Raw genomic sequence first — 18,080 nt, forward strand, 5'->3', positions numbered from 1 at the left:
ACAAATATACTAAACATTTATTGCAGAACTACTACATGCACAGTACTGTTCTATATATTCCTTGTGGGAGAACATACAGAACTCTGAGTCCTAGAGCTTACAATCTAATTCAGATGACAGGCACACAAAATAAATGTGAGATCTATAATTTTCAATGCACATTACATGTATAAGATGGTATTATCAGATAAGCATGTAGAGTAAAATGCTATGAGAGTTTGGAGGAGGTAGAGAATTACTCACTCACTCTCAATATTTATTGAACATCCTTTAATTCAGTATTCTTGGCGTAGAGAATACAATCGTGAACAAGGTAGATAAGATTCTTGCTTTCGGGGAAGGCCTCCCTAAGGAAGTGACATTTGAGCTCATGCCTAAATATTGGTAAGAAGTCAGATGTACAAAGACCTAGAGAGGAGCTTTCCAAGCAGAGAGAACATCCGGTGCAAAAGCCCCAGGACAGGAATTGGCTTGCAGGGTTTCAGGAAGGCCTGGGTGGCTGGAGGATGGCAGGAGACAGGGTTGTAGAGAGGCCACAGACCATGGGATTTGTAAGCCGTGGCAAAGGGCTGGTTTGGTGGTTTGGGGAAGGTTTTTGGAGAGAGTTGCAGCTGGTTGCACAATGGGTGGGATTAGGCTGGTAAGCACTTCACATGGATTTTCTCGCTACTGGTCACAGCTGCCCTGTGAGGTGGTGCAATGATCATCCCCATCTTACGGGCGAGAACACATAGGCACAGGCAGGCTAGGTAACTGGTGATGGGAGTGGTTTCCTGAAGCATGGCATGTTCATTCTCCTCTTCTCAAAATAAAAAACATCACATGCACTAGACCCTGTTTTTTAGAAGCCAGGAAAATAGAAGAGCAGTCTTTGCCTCTCCCTGGAGAGAGCAGAGAGAGGTAAAGCTGACTTAGTGCAGGTGATGAAGGATTGGGAGTCTCAGCTTTTACAAGCCAGGCTTTTTTAAAAAATAAAACTTTTAGCTAAACCTTCCAGTTCTATCAAGCAAGCAAGAGTTCTGTGAAGGAATGTCAGCATTTGCTCCCACAGCTCTCCCAATGCTTGGGGAGCACAGCGGGCTCCGAGGAGCAGCAAGCCCAGCAAAGGGAGCACATAGCTCCTTGAGACAGGCCGACTGCACACCCAAGGCTCCATCTGTCACTGCGGACCACGTGGCCATGGAACACTCTGGCCTCAGTTTCTGCATGTGCGAGATGGGGGTGATATATACCTCAGGGGGTGTGGAATGGAGGACAGAGGCATTTCAAATGAGACTAAAAAACCTATTACTCACTTCCCTTTCCTTCCTGCACGGGGTACTCAAAACATTACATAGCAGTCTAAGATTGAGTCAGCACCGCTCACTGGAACATTAGTCATTAAGGATGCTCTGGGAATGGGGCCATCCAGCACCGTGGAGATGAGCGTGGCCAGCCCCTAGCAGCCATGTGCACGCAGGTCCTGGGAAAGCTGACCCTTAGACTGGCAGAAGCGATGCCACATTAAAAGTGTCTGGCTCCTGGCCGGGCGCGGTGGCTCACGCCTGTAATCCTAGCACTCTGGGAGGCCGAGGCGGGCGGATTGTTTGAGCTCAGGAGTTCGAAACCAGCCTGAGCAAGAGCGAGACCCTGTCTCTACTAAAAATAGAAAGAAATTAGTTGGACAACAAAAAATATATAGAAAAAATGAGCCGGGCATGGTGGCGCATGCCTGTAGTCCCAGCTACTCCAGAGGCTGAGGCAGGAGGATCGCTTGAGCCCAGGAGTTTGAGGTTGCTGTGAGCTAGGATGACGCCACGGCACTCTAGCCCGGACAACACAGGGAGACTCTGTCTCAAAAAAAAAAAAGTGTCTGGCTCCTTTGGTGACAATTGGGCCCCTGACTCAGTATGTGGTAATATTAAGAAACTATAAGGCATGATGATTGGGTGAGATGCCCCTTGCTTGAACCTTGTTACAACCTCGGCACATTACCCATCTAAAGGGGGCAGGGGGAGGGAAAAAGAAAAAAGGGAGAAAAAAAATTATAGTTTGTTGTTCTAGGTGTGATAGTTTTGTAGTTGTATTTTCAAAAATAATTCTTATCTTTGAAAGATACGTATTGAAGTTCGAACTAATGAAATGGTATCTGATGCTTGAGGTTTGCGTCAAAATAATTTAGTTCAGTGCAAAAGGGGTTAGTGGGGGATATAATTGGAAACAAAATTGACCATAGCCCAAATCGTTACAGCTGGGTCACATGTACATGGTGGTTCCTTATAGTCTTTTCTGTTTTGGTATAATTTTGCAATCTTCCATAATAAAAAGGTTTTGCTTTTTTTCTCAGTGCATGGTTCTGAGGGGGGTCAAAAGGTCTACCTTTGGGTAGGAATGAGTGAGCTTTAGTGCATAAACTGGATGCTGTTGCTTTGGTTGTTCAAGACCTTTTGGCTCGTGGGGAGATCCTAGATGAGCTTTCTTCGGTGTCTGGGACAGTGACTATGTCACGTGCTGGTGAACGCACGGCCATTGCACAATAAATATTTAATGAGTAAATGATAGCCAAGAGACCAAAGCCCTGACCCATTTCCTGTCTTTGCAGCGGAGCCCAGGGGGAATATGCTGGACTGGCCACTATCCGAGCATACTTAGACCAGAACGGAGAGAGGCACAGAACGGTGCGTACGGGCAGGTGGCGCTTGCTCACCTCGGGGCGGCAGAGGGCCCAGCTCTCAGGATCCTTTTGTTTGGGGGATACTCTCTCTCTCCAAGCCTTCTCAGAAGCAGATGGTAGAACATATAATTACGAAACAAATTTCTGTGAACTAGCCATCATGATCCTTGACTCCAAGGCATCCCACTTGACCATTTTGAGGGAAAACATAAAAGACTTCTGCTCAAACCCAGAATGTCAAAGCTGGCCAGTTGGCCATGGAACTGCTCTCTCGGGAGCAGAGGGAGGAAGGGGCAGGAATGCTGCCATCGCGGGCATCCTTTGCCTGCCTCAGCCTTGGCCCTGGGCCTGGACGAAGGGCAGAGACCATGCTTTAATTCTTCGGTAACCCCCACTGTGCCTAAGCACAGTTCTGGCCATATGTATGCTCAAAAATATTTATTGAATAAATAAATTCTCCATTAGATGATCCTCAGCTCTAAGCACCAAAAAGGACACAATCTTGTTTCATTGTTTGCTTTGGATATGAGTCTGGTCTCCAGGGTCCCAGCTGCCTCTTGGGTTCTGTTGTGGGGACCAGCTGGGCTGCGGGCACCACTAATCACCAGGGCAGTGCCTTTCGCAGTTGATCTAACACAGGCCTCAAATTGTGGCTGGAGTCAAGGCCTGTGTTCCTGGTTCCTTCATTTTGGTGGCCAGTGCTTGAGCAGAGGCAGGAGCTGGGAGCAGGGCAAAAGCATCTGCTAGTCCCAGGAGAGTTGAAGAAAAAAGATGCAGGGTGGTTCTGCCCCCAAGTAAATGGGGTGGAGTGGGTGATGGCCCAGTCTTAGTCTATTCCTGGTTTTATCAAATCTGGAGGATTGCTTATGGTTAGTTGCCTGGATTTTGCAGTAAAGAATTTCAAAACCTTTTCACTTTCCTTTCAAAAAAGGGGGAAAAGAAGGAATATTTTCACTCTCCTTTCCTTGCTTAGCCATCCTAATTCCACAGGTGTGTTGTCCTAGGCCTTCGTCCTGTTTGGGAATGGAATTCGTTTTTAAAGATCTTTGAAAAATAGGCCATTTGTGAATTCAATAAATTGTTGAACCCTCTGGCCATGATCAAGGCAGTGTGTGCCAGTGCGGAGATCAAGTGATAAACCGAGACAGACCCTGACATTCCAATGTGGGTTTGAATTCTTACCTTCCTAAGGGAGGGTTAGATTAGAGCTATAATTGCTCCTGGGACCTCACAGTGTCTGAGAGCCTTTCCTAGAATGACAAAGCTCCAGTTGTCCAGTGAAGGGATTCCAGATGCCCCTGTCCCTTTTCTGTTTTTCCTTTGTGATTTCCATGGCTGAGTTCCCCCTGGAACTCCTCATTACCCTCCTTCACCACGAGGTGCTCGGGGAGCCTGGTCCCTTTGGAAAAGGTGCGACACACGCGGGTATCGCGTCCTGTGTGATCTTGCCACCCTGCTCCTCCATCAGTATTTGGCAAAGGCTTGTGACTTGCAAAGGACCAGATTCTTTCCACTCTGTGATGCTTCCCACCCTTCCTTGTTTCCCAAATTTCCCAGGCTGACACCAGGCAGTAGCTGTGAATGTCTAGGAGTTGGAGACCAATCCCGATAGGTCAAGGAGGAAGAATGAGAAACCTTTGGAACTGCCCTGAGCAGAGTTCTTCTGTGACTCACCCATTCTTTCTGCTCCTGTTCCCTCTCAGTGTTTCCACTCCTCTGTCCTCTGCATCCCTGGTCTGTGATGTTTCTCCTGGTCCCACTATCCATCCTGCTGTCACTGAAGGCCCCTCCACTCTGCAGGGGGGAGGGCCTGGGTGCTGCACTTCAGGGAGGGGCGGAGCAGAGTGGGGCGGGAAGCCCTCCCAGCCACTGAGCTGGCGGAAATGCAAAGCTCAGAAGCCTGGAAATGTTGGCCTCCTGCTGGATCAAGGATTTTAATTAAAGCCGACTCTCTCAGTTAGGGGAGAAGAAAATGACTTATTCAGATAATCAGGGAAGATTTTTCCACATCAGGGATGTCTGAGGCAGCTGCTCCCACACAATAGACTCTAATGGAATCCAGCAAAATATAACCTTCTTTTTTGAAAAGGAGTGTGGGGAAATCATGTGCGACGAACCACCTGGGTTCCTGATGGTGCTCTTCCTTCAAGCTGCTTTTTGAAGTTATTTTCACATTTGCTTTTAGGTTAAATTTCAGAGGTTCCTAAAATGGAATGCCTAAGTTCTTCATTTGCCACCAGAGTTTGGGAAAATACAAATTTATTTAACAAATATTATTATATTGCAATTACCATGTGCCAGGCACAGTTTTTAACACTTTATAATTAATATCTCAATTTGTTATTCAAATATTAACTCAAGTTTGCTGGTCAGAGACTGAGTTTCCTATACAAAGGTTAAACATCAACCGACAAAAAAGTTATATATATCTCTTTGCAAAAAAAGAAAACACACAAAATCTGTATCGGAATATTTTTTCTCTTCCCAATTGCCTCAGACAAAGTTGTTGTTGGATGTTACCAGTGTAAGACATCCATTCCCTTGCACGGGAGCATTCCTCCATAATCCCTCACTCATTCTGCAAGTCTTTGAGGGATATCTGTGCCAGTTCTATGCCTAGCACCCTGGGGAAGTAGGAAAACATAGCATCCATGCAAATGGGCCTTAAAAAAAAAGCTGGATTTGCTGTGGATAAACCAGAGCATCTAATCTGGGTCCTGTTACTTCCACGTCCCTCATAACACTAAAATTTTAAAGTGAGGAAAAATCAGCATTATTAAAAATAATAGGGGTCAGGCGCGGTGCCTCAGGCCTGTAATACTAGCATTCTGGGAGGCCAAGGCAAGAGGATTACTTGAGATCAGGAGTTCCGAGACCAGCCTGAGCAAGAGCGAGATCCAGTCTCTAGAAAAAATAAAAAAATTAGCCAGGCATGGTGGCGCATGCCTGTAGTCCCAGCTACTTGGGAGGCTGAGGCAGGAGGATCACTTGAGCCCAGCAGTGTGAGGTTGCTGTGAGCTATGACGACGCCAGTGCATTCTATCCAGGGTAACAGAGGGAGACCCTCTCTTAAAAAAAAAAGTCTAAATTCACATAGAAAACCAGAAATGTCTAAGAGTAAAATAAATGAGTCATTGACAAAACCACTGAGACCTTTTCTCTTTCCACTACTCTTTTATTTGCTCTCTCTCTTTTTTTTAAACTCACCACTGTACTAATGAGGAACCACTACTCTTTGAGCCAGGACATGTTTTCGTTTCCTAAGGCTGCTGTAACAAATTACTACAAGCTTAAAGCAATACCCATTTATTTTCTTATAGTTATGGAGGCCAGGAGTTTTAAATTGGTTTCCCTCGGCTAAGATCAAGGTGTTGGCAGGACGGGGTCCCTTCGGAGGAGGCCTTTTCTCATGTCTGGAGCCACCTGCATTCCTTGGCTCCTGGCCCCTTCCTGCCGTCAGTCTGGCTTCCTGCTTCGGTTGGTACTCATACTTCTCGGTGGTCACATCTCCTGCTGCTTCCCTCTGATATAGACGCTTGTGAATACATTTAGAGCCCAACCAAAAATCTTGAATTATCTTCTCACCTCAAGATCCTCCTTAACTTAATCACATCTGCAAAGCCCCTTTTGCCATATGAGGTAAGGCCCACAGGACTAGGGCAGGGGTGTCTTTGGAGGCCCATTATTCAGTCTACCACAGGGATGATTGACTTTTTTAAAGCTTAAGTGTTTTCGTTCCAGCAGAATTTTCCCTGGTATAAATTCTTAATTTTGGCCATCTATGAATATTTTATATTCATTTTTAATAATTTTCTTTTCCCCTCATTTATTAATACTCTGCCCCAAAGGGATCCTTTCATTTAACGATCCTTCTGTGGAATAAGAATACCTTGTGAGAAAGGACCATGACTCCAGCTTTGGTTCTGAGAATTAAAGAAAAAAAAAATGTAACCACAGCAGGCAAGATTTTAAACAAGGATTTGAGGACAACACAGCATAACCAGCACGAGACCAATAGCCATACAGGAGGGATACACCTTCTCTCAGCAGAGAACAAAGTGATTCCATTTTTGGTTAAAGTTCTCTTTTTGTACACACGTATTCTTAATTGGACTACTTGCTGTTTTTGAGGAAACAGCTAGAAGCTAAGTTTTTTCTTTGAAAGGCCTTTTTTTTTTTTTTTTGAGACAGAGTTTCACTCTGTTGCCCGGGCTAGAGTGCCGTGGCGTCATCCTAGCTCACAGCAACCTCAAACTCCTGGGCTCAAGCGATCCTCCTGCCTCAGCCTCCCGGTAGCTGGGACTACAGGCATGCGCCACCATGCCTGGTTAATTTTTTCTATATATATTTTTAGTTGGTCCAGGTAATTTCTTTCTATTTTTAGTAGCGACGGGGTTTCGCTCTTGCTCAGGCTGGTCTCGAACTCCTGAGCTCAAGCAATTGACCTGCCTCGGCCTTCCAGAGTGCTAGGATTACAGGCGTGAGTCACCGCGCCCGGCCTGAAAGGCCATTTTTAATAATGCCCATCTATTTCTCTTCAAAGGGGCTCCAGTACTAGTTCTGGGATCAAAATTAGGAGCACTATTTTTAGGGTAATCATTGCATCTCCTTGATGCTTTCTGTTGGGGAAAACCTTGTGATGTGCTTTTTTGTTGTGGCGTATCATTTCTACAAGAGCATGTGTGTTTGTCTCTGCTCACATGTTCACATGATTCTTTCGAGGAAATGAAAAATGATTTGAATTTGGGAATTCTAACATTGCACCTACCATCCGCCCTTCATAAATGCATCTTTAAGCTCTCACCTAGTCTTAGCTCTTGAGGCACTTCCTCTGATCTCTTCAGCCTGAAGCTACACCCTTCATTCCAAATTTCTACAGCACCTCTGGACTGTTATTAATATCATGTGCCAATAAGCAAGTTGTGTGAACCCACGGCAGGGGTTGATCATTTTTCATACTTAGTTTGTAATTCTCATGGCAACTGTAACAATTCATTGCATAATAAGCATCCAATAAATGTTGCCGTAATTGGTCCATTTGCACTGGCAGGCCTTGCAATTATGTCTACTGTTATCATCTGTCCTGGATAGGCCAAGCAGAGAACTGAGGCTGTGATGTGGGCATTTGAGTCCTGGAGTTTGACTTCCAATCTCATGCTCTTCTAAGGCGCTTTCTACGTACTATAACCAAGACAAGGTTAGAATAAGCCCAGGCCTAGTTTTAGTGGTGCTGGGATAAGGGTAGATTGTATTAATGTTCTGAACGTCTTTAGCAAGCAATATTTAGGGATTCAAACAGAAACTCCTTTTAGACATTGTTTTGCAATAACGGAAATAATTGAATTGTAGCAAATTTTAAGGCACCAGTGGTCAGCTTACATGAAAGCAAGTGGTGCCTATTTAATTTGGGCATTAAGAATGTTGTGGGACTTTTCTGTCATTATTATCAGCCTGGTGATTATTTTTTCTCCTTCCTTGCTTCCTTTCTTTCTGTTCCTCAGGTTTGCCTCATTCCGAAATCCGCACATGGGACCAATCCGGCAAGTGCCCACATGGCAGGCATGAAGATTCAGCCTGTGGAGGTGGATAAATATGGAAATATCGATGCGGCGCACCTCAAGGCCATGGTACGCACCTTCCCCTCAGCAGATGGGAGTTCTGGGCGGGGAGGAGGTGCTGGGGCTCAGGGAGGGATGGATGATGTGTGTTGCCTTCTCTTGCATTCTTTTTTTTTTTTATTTCAGCAAATTATGGGTGTACATATGTTTAGGTTACGTGTGTTGCTCTTGGTTCCCCCCCCACCGAAGTCCGTGTTTCAAATATGTCCATCCTTCGGGTAGTGCGCATTGCACTCCTTGTGTATACAAATACCCGTCCCCTAATGAAAGAATGCAATTCCTCCTCCCTAGACGAGAGTCTACTCTACCCCTCCCTTCACCAACATGGAGAAATCCCCATCCTCTAATTCGTGCCTGTGTAGGAAACGGAATGAATTATTCATGGTGGTACTAAGAGTACTGCTTGCAGAACATGCCTGCCTCTATCTGCCCAAACTTCCCTCTCCTTCTGCTGCTTCCCCAATTAATAATCAACCCGGCAGTCACACTTACACTCGATCTTTGTGTGTGGAATTAAAAAACACAAATGTAGATTTTGCAAATGTCTGACTGTCCCAGCCTCTGCTGAATTCCAGGCAGTATTCTGCCCAGTTTCCTCCAGTGCCAACCCCCACTCCCAACCTCCCAACCTCCAGGAAGAAGTTGCTTAGCAACCGTATCTGCTTCCCACCAGTGGACTGGCGGCTGCATCTTAAGAGGGAAGGAAATTGGTGGAATAGCAATGTGATTTTTGTCGGCGTTATTAGGCATGGAGACTGGGAACTCCATGTAACTGCCATCTAAGGGAAACTGGAAATAAACAACGCTGTGCATCTCTTCCATCCACCCCCCACCCTTCCATTGACCCATACAGTTTTTTCCAACAGATATTCTGGGCTGGTAGTTGCAATCATTAAGTCTCTGCAATATAGGAATATATGATAGGACCTCCTCCCCCACTCCCACATTTTCACACGTGCCTGCTCTGATTTGCTGGCGGGAAAAAAAAAAAAAGACAGGGACATGACTTTTATATATGCTTGCCTTCTGTAAAAAGGGAAAATGAGGAGATTTTTATCTAAGCAGGGACATTCCTTTTGAGAATTCTAATTTCAGCAGACTAGGAGAAAAAGGGGTGAGTGAGGCAAGATGAGCAGAGAGAAATTAACCATGAGAATAGACATGTCTAGAACCAAAAGATCTGAAATAATTACTGAGATAAATTGAACCAAAGGAAAGCTACCTGAGAGAGTTGGGCCCAACATATCGCCAAATCTGAAGTGGTTTTTTGGTCTTGACCATAAAGACTAGCCCAAGAAGATCTTGCTATTTTTAGGGATGATTTACAAAGGCAGTCATAGCTGTGGATCTTTTATCCCTGTCATTGTATTTTGAGACAATTCCAGGAATGCAAAGACCAAGATTTCATCTTTCTTAATCCTTCAAAATAGAGAGTAAGGATAGACCTAAAAAAGAAGTTTCCTCCCTTTGTGTCCCTCCACCCTTTTCTCTCGCACAGGTGGATAAACACAAGGAGAACCTGGCCGCAGTCATGCTCACGTACCCATCCACCAATGGGGTGTTCGAGGAGAACATCAGCGATGTGTGTGACCTGATCCACCAACACGGAGGGCAGGTCTACCTAGATGGGGCCAATATGAATGCTCAGGTGGGGATTGCGGGAAGGGCTCTCTTAGCTTCCACTGAGAAAATGGATAAGTTGAAAATATTTCTGTCTGACTTCTGGAGAGACATCTTAAAACACACAGTTGGAGTTGATTTTCTTTATTGGCAGCTCAAACAAAGCACCCCAATTTCACTAGGACTATGGATACTAGAGGAGGCAAACAGGTTGAAGGAGGTCACTGGAATGTCCTTAGACTATAAAGGGCTGCCATCTCTCTGTGGGTTCCCCCAGGCAAGAAGGCCACCTGACTCCATGCCCAAGAGAACTCAGACCCTGGTTCTGGCCACTGGTGGATCTTCATCTCCCATGGCCTTGGGCCAGCCACTTATCCTGGCTTCAGCATCAGCAGCTGTGAAGTAGGAGCCCAGGGAGCCTGATCCTGACTACTTGGGGGACAGAGAGTCTCTGTAATGTGACCCTCTGAGCAAATGCTGTTGGGAGCTGCTGGACAAGTGTCACAATCCTTTGAGACTCTTCTTGGTGGGGTGCTTTTTTTGTTTTTTTGGGGGGGGATCCCCTTTTTCATTTTGCTTTTTCTTTTCTTACAAAAAAAATTTTTTCCCCCATTTTACCATTTCAGACTCTTTCTGCTTTTCTTTGCTTTGGCTGATTCCCTTCATAAGTATAGTTCAGGGATTGTCTATTGCTTCAATAGCATAAATGAGTTCTGTGTCTTTGGCCACAATCGTAGCCTTAATGCCAAAGTGGCAGCAATGCTATAGGAATATTGTGGCTGGTACCTGGGTCATCTCAGGAAGACCGTCAGCCTTGCTGCTCCCTCTGCCTCAGTTCATCCATCCTCTGGTGGCCCTTCAGCCCCTAACATCATTGTGCCCAAATGGGCCATTCAGTGATGTGCATAATGTCCAAAGCTGACCATGCAAAGTATGGTAGAACTGCTCAGGTGAAGTTGCCTATTTCAAAACAACAACATTCTTCTATGGGGGCATTTCCTTTCCTCCCTGTTGGGCCAGATAATTAGGAATACACTGTATTCAAATCTATATTTTTATTTTTTATTTAATTATCATTATTATATTTTTAGAGACGAGGTCTCGATGCGTTGCCCAGGCTGGTCTCAAACTCCTGACTTCAAGTGATCCTCCGATCTCAGCCTCCCAAAGTGCTGGCATTACAGGCATGAGCCACCTCACCCAGCCTGTATTTTTCAATCTAAATTGGGCTAAATGGTCAGCCGCTGTTTTCATAGAAACCACCAGCACTCTGCCTATGGCATGCCAGGTTTTGACTGCAGAACCCGGCCGGTGTGGAGGACGTTTCTGTGAACACCGTGGTTGTGTCTCTGTCTGCCTTTCCCACACGGGGAGAGGACAGCATCAACAGCCCTGGCCTCCACTGCAGAGTGCCTTCCCAAGCTCTTAACTTCTGACTTTTGCTTTTGGCCCTTTCTCTTTGTGGTAGGTGGGAATCTGTCGTCCTGGAGACTACGGGTCTGACGTCTCGCACCTCAATCTTCACAAGACCTTCTGCATTCCCCACGGAGGCGGCGGCCCTGGCATGGGGCCCATTGGAGTGTGAGTTCTGGGCTGGTTTCAGGATGGCTTTGGAGACAGAATGAAGAAGTGTCCCCAAACTCACCACTGGTCCCATCAAGGTCTTCAAGTGTTGAGGATACCCTCATTCCTAGTGCACTGGTAGAGGCTGGGTCAGGAGGAGTGAAAGGGGTGTTTTAGAATATGTCTAAAGAAAAGCATAATCAAACTTTATTAACCACAATGTTCGGCCTCACTGAGCTGCCAGTGTGCATAGAGAGCAGGTTTATTAACGGAATAATGAATAGGAAACTGTACTTGAGCTTGGATCAGAACTGGAACATCAGCACTCAGAAGCATCTTTCAGACTTTAATTTAGGTTTCCAAGCAACTTTATTTCTTTCTTTTCTTTTTTTTTTTTTAATCAGCTAACGGTTACCTTGAAAGTGAGTTGGATGTAAAGTGTTGAACGCTTTACAACCTGAATTCTTACTACATCTGAGATAAGTAAGGAGGAAGAAAAACCTTGTTACTAGAAATAATTGGATGAAGTCAGAACAAGACTAAGGGAATGTTTCATAGCTGCTGATAACTTTACACTGTGAAATCAAGTCATCCTGTGAGAATAATGGTGAGAGCAGCTGTTCCCTGAGCTGCTTCAGTCTTCCAAAAATGTAGTAAAGGCATCAGTGTTCAGGGTTGCTGGGAGTTTGACCTTCTCGCTTTTTTCTGCTTTTCTTTTCTTTTTTTCTTTTTTTGCTTTTTTTTTCTGGGTGTACTCTTGGCCAAAGAATGACCAGACACACCCTACTTTTCTTTTTGATTATTATTATTTCTAGTAAATGGGTGAGCTCCAGTGCTTCAGCTATGGGGCAGGCGGGGTGAATGATGCTCATGTGCTGGTCTCCAACGTGCAGCCACAGGGGGCATCTCATCTGCTCCTTCTGTATCCTGTGGATGCCTTGGGACAGTGCATGGGGGTGTGGGGCTGGGATGGAGGGGGCATGGGATGGAGCTTCACACGAGGATTTCTGCCAAATCTTCCCCTGCGGGTCTCAGGTGAGCCGCTCAGGTGTGCATGGCTGGTGGAGGCAGGACCACTTCCTGAACATCTGCCTCTTAGCGAGTGTAAGGCCCCTTCCACAGTCAGGATTCCTCTGCTAAGAATAGAGCTTCCTGGCCGGGCACGGTGGCTCACGCCTGTAATCCTAGCACTCTGGAGGCTGAGGCGGGAAGATTGCGTGAGGTCAGGAGTTTGAGACCAGGCTGAGCAAGAGCGAGACCCCATCTTTACTAAAAATAGAAAAAATTAGCCGGGTGTGGTAGCACGCACCTGTAATCCCAGCTACTCGGGAGGCCGAGGCAGGAGGATCGCTTGAGCCCAGGAGTTTGAGGTTGCTGTGAGCTAGGCTGATGCCACGGCACTCTAGCCCAAGTGACAGAGTGAGACTCCCTTTAAAAAAAAAACAAAACAAGAATAGAGCTTCCTGAGAGGGCCCGGACCTTGCCTGTTTGGTTGGACTGGATCTTTTTACATTTTCTGAATCTGTACTTTAAAAAAAAAAAATGCAGGAAGAAGCATCTTGCCCCCTTTCTGCCCAGTCATCCCATCGTTTCAGTCCAGCTGAACGGGGATTCCTGGCCTGTGGGCACCGTCAGCGCGGCCCCATGGGGCTCCAGTTCCATCCTGCCGATTTCGTGGGCGTATATCAAGGTGAGGCCTGAGAATGTGTGTACGCGGGTGGAGGGTGTGATGTGGGGTGGGGAACTAAGACTGCAGACTTCCCTCTTGGCTTAAAAACAAAGAAATCCGTGATCTGAGATGCGGTTCAATGAATAGTGCTGATGACTTTTGAGATTAGCTAAAAATCATTCCGTCTCTTCTTCATCACACTATTTCCTGTGGATTCTCCTAGTAGGTTTAACATCAGAGAAACTGACACACCAGATATATTTTTCCAGACACAGTTAAGTTCCATGAGTCATATGGATGTTCTGGCCACGTCATTTGGTTTCCTGTAGGATCTGTATAGCCCCGTACGAGTGCAAAGCAGTGTCTGTGCTAATTATTACACTTTGTTGAGATCCTGGGATAAATTTTAGGAATATGTCTCACTGTGCTTTATATTTCTTGGGGGTCTGGAGGATAAGATAAAAAGTAGTGGAAATTTGCTTATTTGGTGGTTTCCAAAAGCTCTTTGCCCTTCAGGGCTGTGGAACTGTACTCTGGGTGGTGGGGATAATTAGACTTTGTCAGAGAACAGGCTTCCTTCCTTTGTCTTTCTCCGAAAAACACTAGGGCCAGAGTTTATTTTTCTATAGCTCTTGTTCCAACTGGCCTACCCTCCTCCTGCACTGACCAGACTGAGGACAGGAACACTTGTGCAGCTACTAATTAGGGCAGCTTCCCCAAACCTGTGCCTCTCGTTAATAAAGGGTGGCTCTTGCTGAAACAAAACCCCAAAACTCAGCTATGGAAATCATGCCAGATGACTCTACGGAGCTGGCTGTTATGCATGAACAGTGTGGCATTTATGATTCTCAACGAAAAGTTTCTTGGAAGTTGGAACAACAAATCTGTACCCCCGAAACTAAAGCCTGCTTTTTAAAATGATACTCAAGTTTTGCAAATTGTAACAAGATAAACAGCATAAAAGTCTGTTTCTTTGCAAACAGAATCAAATTCCCATTTCTCTTTTGATCTCTGGGTTCTGTAAATCTGGGTTATTTATATGGACATATTTGGGTTGGAGCTGATTTCCCACATATAGAAAATAAATGTCCCAAGGCTGGTTTGGCCATATGCCTGGAACACCGCATCTCAGTTCAAAAACTAAATAAATACAATAGGGTTTAAGCTACCCCGCAAACCTTGGGTCTTTTCTTATTTCAGGCTGTTGTTACTTATTTATCCCCTGGGCTCTAGCACCGGCTTCTCTCCCTGCTGCAATCCCACAAGGCTGTTCCGCTGGTCTGCATGGAGTCCTTAGGGGATTCTTTCAGAATGCACATGCCTAGGCCCCGTTCTGGAGAGACCAGACTTAACATATTTAGGGGGGGATTTGAGCTGTCAGCATTTTTAAAAAGATGCTTGGTGATACATAGGTTGAGAGCCAGTAACCGGCTGAACCAAGTCCCCGCCCTTCCTGGTGAAGGTTTGAAGCTTACAGGGTGGAGTCACACGTAGTCCACCCGACCCCACAGGGACTCCCAGGGGACAGTCATGTGCCTTCCCCCTTCGCACCTGGGAGTTTGCCATTCTTCTCGCCTGGAGTGCTGTCCCCTTTCTCTTTCCCTATCCAGATTCCTCTCAGTTTTAAGTTTCTAGCCAAGTTCTGACTCTGAGTCTAGGAGCTCTTCTTTGACCGCCCTGGGGAAATGTGCCCTCTCTTTACTTTAGACTTTGATATCACTGCTGTTTATTTGGTGCTTTCTCATTTGCTTTCCATTAGTTTTGTATTGATACGTATTGAGACTCCATCATCCATGCGGTACTCGGGGAAGAAAGTAGGTCATAGACATTGGTGCAATCTTGATTTCTAGGCTCTTTGCTGGTGATGATGTTTACCCCATATAATCACAAGGACTGATTAACCACCAAATAGGATAAGACTGAATCTGGCGGTTGTTGAACATAAATAGCCTAGACTGTGGACTATGGGAGGACAAACTATTGAAAATTGCTTCAGTGGGGATTTTGGCCAAGATCCCGAGGGACTGCTGGCAGTTATCAAGACGCTGAAAATTCACAGTAAACAAATAACCCCCAAACCTAAGATCAATTTTTTTCCCTCTTTAGATAACACAATAGTCAATAGTCACCGTTGCCCCGTTGTAGGCTTCGTTAGTACAAAAAGAAATGTGAAATTACTATTCAAAGGAGAAAGCCAAAAATTATTTCAGGCTTAGGACTGACAGATGTCCTTGTTCCACTCATCTCCCATCCAGAGTTAGGGTGGCTGACTTCCTTCTTGGGTGGATGTGTCTGGGGTTGTCTTTGGGTAGTGTCCTGACCACTGGGCTCCCCTGTTACAGTAGATGATGGCTCTTTTTCCTTCTGTTGCAGATGATGGGAGGCAAGGGCCTTAAACAGGCCACGGAAGTTGCTATTTTAAATGCCAACTACATGGCCAAGCGATTAGAAAAACACTACAGAGTCCTTTTCAGGGGTGCAAGAGGCAAGTATCAACTTTAGTCTATCGTCACCTTGGTTTTTTTTCTTGGCCAAACTAAGTTTGGCCTAGATGTGGTTTTCTTACATGGGTGGACTACTTCTGTTTTTTAGCACATACCAGAGAAAAGTGCAGAGGTCTTGAATGTACAGTTAACAGTTTAGGGGCATCACTATATGTAAGGCTATCCTAGGTGCTTAATCGACACGGCCCCAGTCAAAAAGGAGCCCATACCACCAAGAGATGTGTACATAAATACTACGAGCTAAATATTCACAAAGTGCTATGAGAATGCCCTGAAAGAGGGGAGTGATTCAGACTGGGCAGAGGCAGGGTAGAGTAGTTGAGAGAGGCTTCTGGGGGAGCCATCTGAGATGGTCTGGAAGGAAGAGCGGATGAGAACCTGAATAAACAGAGACACAGGACCAGCCTGCGTGGCTGGGGTGCTGAGGGACAGGCTGGAATGTCACCTTGGTGCCTCGAAGGTACTATGAAGGCTCTGGACTTTACCCTTGAGCCACACTATAGCCATTAAAGCTCTTTGAGCGGGAGAGTGATGGGATTCCTTGAGACTGTTAAAACCATTAAGATAGTGGCATGAGCCCGGGACGAACATGCTCTTAGATACAGAATCATTTGGACTTAGTTACTGATGAATTGAGTGTGAAGAGAACTTTTTGGTAAGCCTCTTAGGCTTATAATAGAGGGAATAATAGCTGGGGAAACAAAGTCACCCAGGATGTGATGCGAGATGTTGGAACTAAAAACCAGCCCCCAGTGGTGTGGGCTCCTCGTTGACTGGAGCTATGTAGATTAAATGACATCTAGACATTTGGCTCTGGGCACAGAATCTGAGCACTGAGTCTTGGATGTGGTGAGTCCCAAGGAAGAGCATTAAGAAACCAGAGCAAAACCTGTCAAGCAGGTGGCTGCTAAGAAGGGGCAGGAGACTGGGTACCCGGTGAGGGGGCCTGCTGTGTCTAAGGCAGCTCTAGGTCACAGTGCCTCTCCCTCGGCCGGACGTGGTGGTTCATGCCTGTAATCCTAACACTCGGGGAGGCCAAGGCAGGAGGAACGCTTGAGCTCAGAAGTTCCAGACCAGCCTGAGCAAGAGTGAGACCCCATCTCTCCTAAAAATAGAAAAATGAGACGGGCGTGGTGGTGCACGCCTGTAGTCCCAGCTGCTCGGGAGGCTGAGGCAAGAGGATCATTTGAGCCCAGGAGTTTGAGGTCACATTGAGCTACGATGATGCCACTGCACTCTACCCAGGGCGACAGAACGAGACTCTGTCTCGAACAAAACAAAACAGTGCCTCTCCCCTAAACCCCTGCTTCCTTGTGGAGCCACCTCCTTCCTGAAGCCCCACTCTTTTGGTGGAGTTAGCCATCCCTCCTCTTGGCTCCCCTGTGCCTCTGGGCAGTGGTTCTCCCACACGGCCCTGAAGCCCTGGGAGGTTCCGTCTGATTTCTGAGCACCCATACCTGGCCTATCACACATGCACAGACCTGCGCGCCACGCCCGTGGTTGCATACTGAATCCAGACAGACGGGAAGGAGCGAGCAGCTGGTTTTATTATTTATTCATTTATACTTTTTTCAGCTTTACTAAGGTATGATTGACAAATCTGAATTTACGATCTGAGTCTCGATAAGAACCTTTGGCTTTAACTGCTGGGGAGCCTTTGGTAGCCTTAGAGAGTAGTCTGGGCAAAATGGGGAAGCAGATGCCACATGGCAGTGGGCTGAGAAGTGGACGGAGGTTGGGAAGGAAAAGGGGAAACAGTCACGGTTTGGGGAAGTTTGGCAGTGAAGGGGGTGTGGGCTGCAGGATGGGTTTTCTTGTTAAATATGAAAACGAGATTTAAGCTGCCAGAGGAAAGACTGGAACTACGAACCAGGTAGCCATTTCGAGCATTGTCTGTGGGCTCAGAATGAGAGCAGGGAAGAGACCCAGACCAGGACCCTGGAGCAGAAAGCCAGCTGTCAGCAACAGCGTGCCTGGCCCTGGGGCAACAGTGACGATGCCTCCCTTGGGCTCCTGGTTTCCCAGGCCCAGCCAAAGTGTACATTTACATCTGTGATTTTTAATTTAAAGGCTAGTCTTGGCTTATAAATATGTATCTAGAGGGGTGGCTCCGCAGTTTTAAAATAGAATAGAACTAAATAACAGAAAGCTGTGGTTAGGAATGTTCTCCAGAGAGTAGAAAGGAAAGTTGTGGGCAACGAAATGCTTCTGAAGTGGGTATTAAAGAATCTACAACAGCTACCGATTAATCCAAAATAGCTCCTGTGCTATGAAATGGATCCCGCTTGTGTATTGGCTTTAAGGATTAGCTTCAGTATTCATTTTATCTGATTATATAAGTAATGTATATATGCTTAGGATGGAAATTTTGAAACATAAAGAAGCATAAGAAAGAAAACTTAAATGACCCATGGTGCCATCCATCAGACATAGCCACTATTAATGAGGAATAT

General features: G+C 45.9%; 1 protein-coding gene across 1 annotated transcript in view; it reads left to right on the forward strand.

Moving 5' to 3' along the window:
* Positions 1-18,080, forward strand: part of GLDC (glycine dehydrogenase (decarboxylating)) — an 87,304-nt gene that overhangs the window by 57,082 nt on the left and 12,142 nt on the right. The window contains exons 16-21 of the mRNA XM_012647403.1: positions 2,582-2,657; positions 8,155-8,280; positions 9,770-9,919; positions 11,360-11,472; positions 13,003-13,144; positions 15,497-15,608. Coding sequence (XP_012502857.1) covers positions 2,582-2,657; positions 8,155-8,280; positions 9,770-9,919; positions 11,360-11,472; positions 13,003-13,144; positions 15,497-15,608 — 719 coding nt within the window. The remainder of the gene's footprint in view (positions 1-2,581; positions 2,658-8,154; positions 8,281-9,769; positions 9,920-11,359; positions 11,473-13,002; positions 13,145-15,496; positions 15,609-18,080) is intronic.

This window comes from Propithecus coquereli, unplaced genomic scaffold (genome assembly GCF_000956105.1).
Source record: "Propithecus coquereli isolate 6110/MARCELLA unplaced genomic scaffold, Pcoq_1.0 Scaffold267, whole genome shotgun sequence".
In the NCBI taxonomy this organism is placed as follows: Eukaryota; Metazoa; Chordata; class Mammalia; order Primates; family Indriidae; genus Propithecus; species Propithecus coquereli.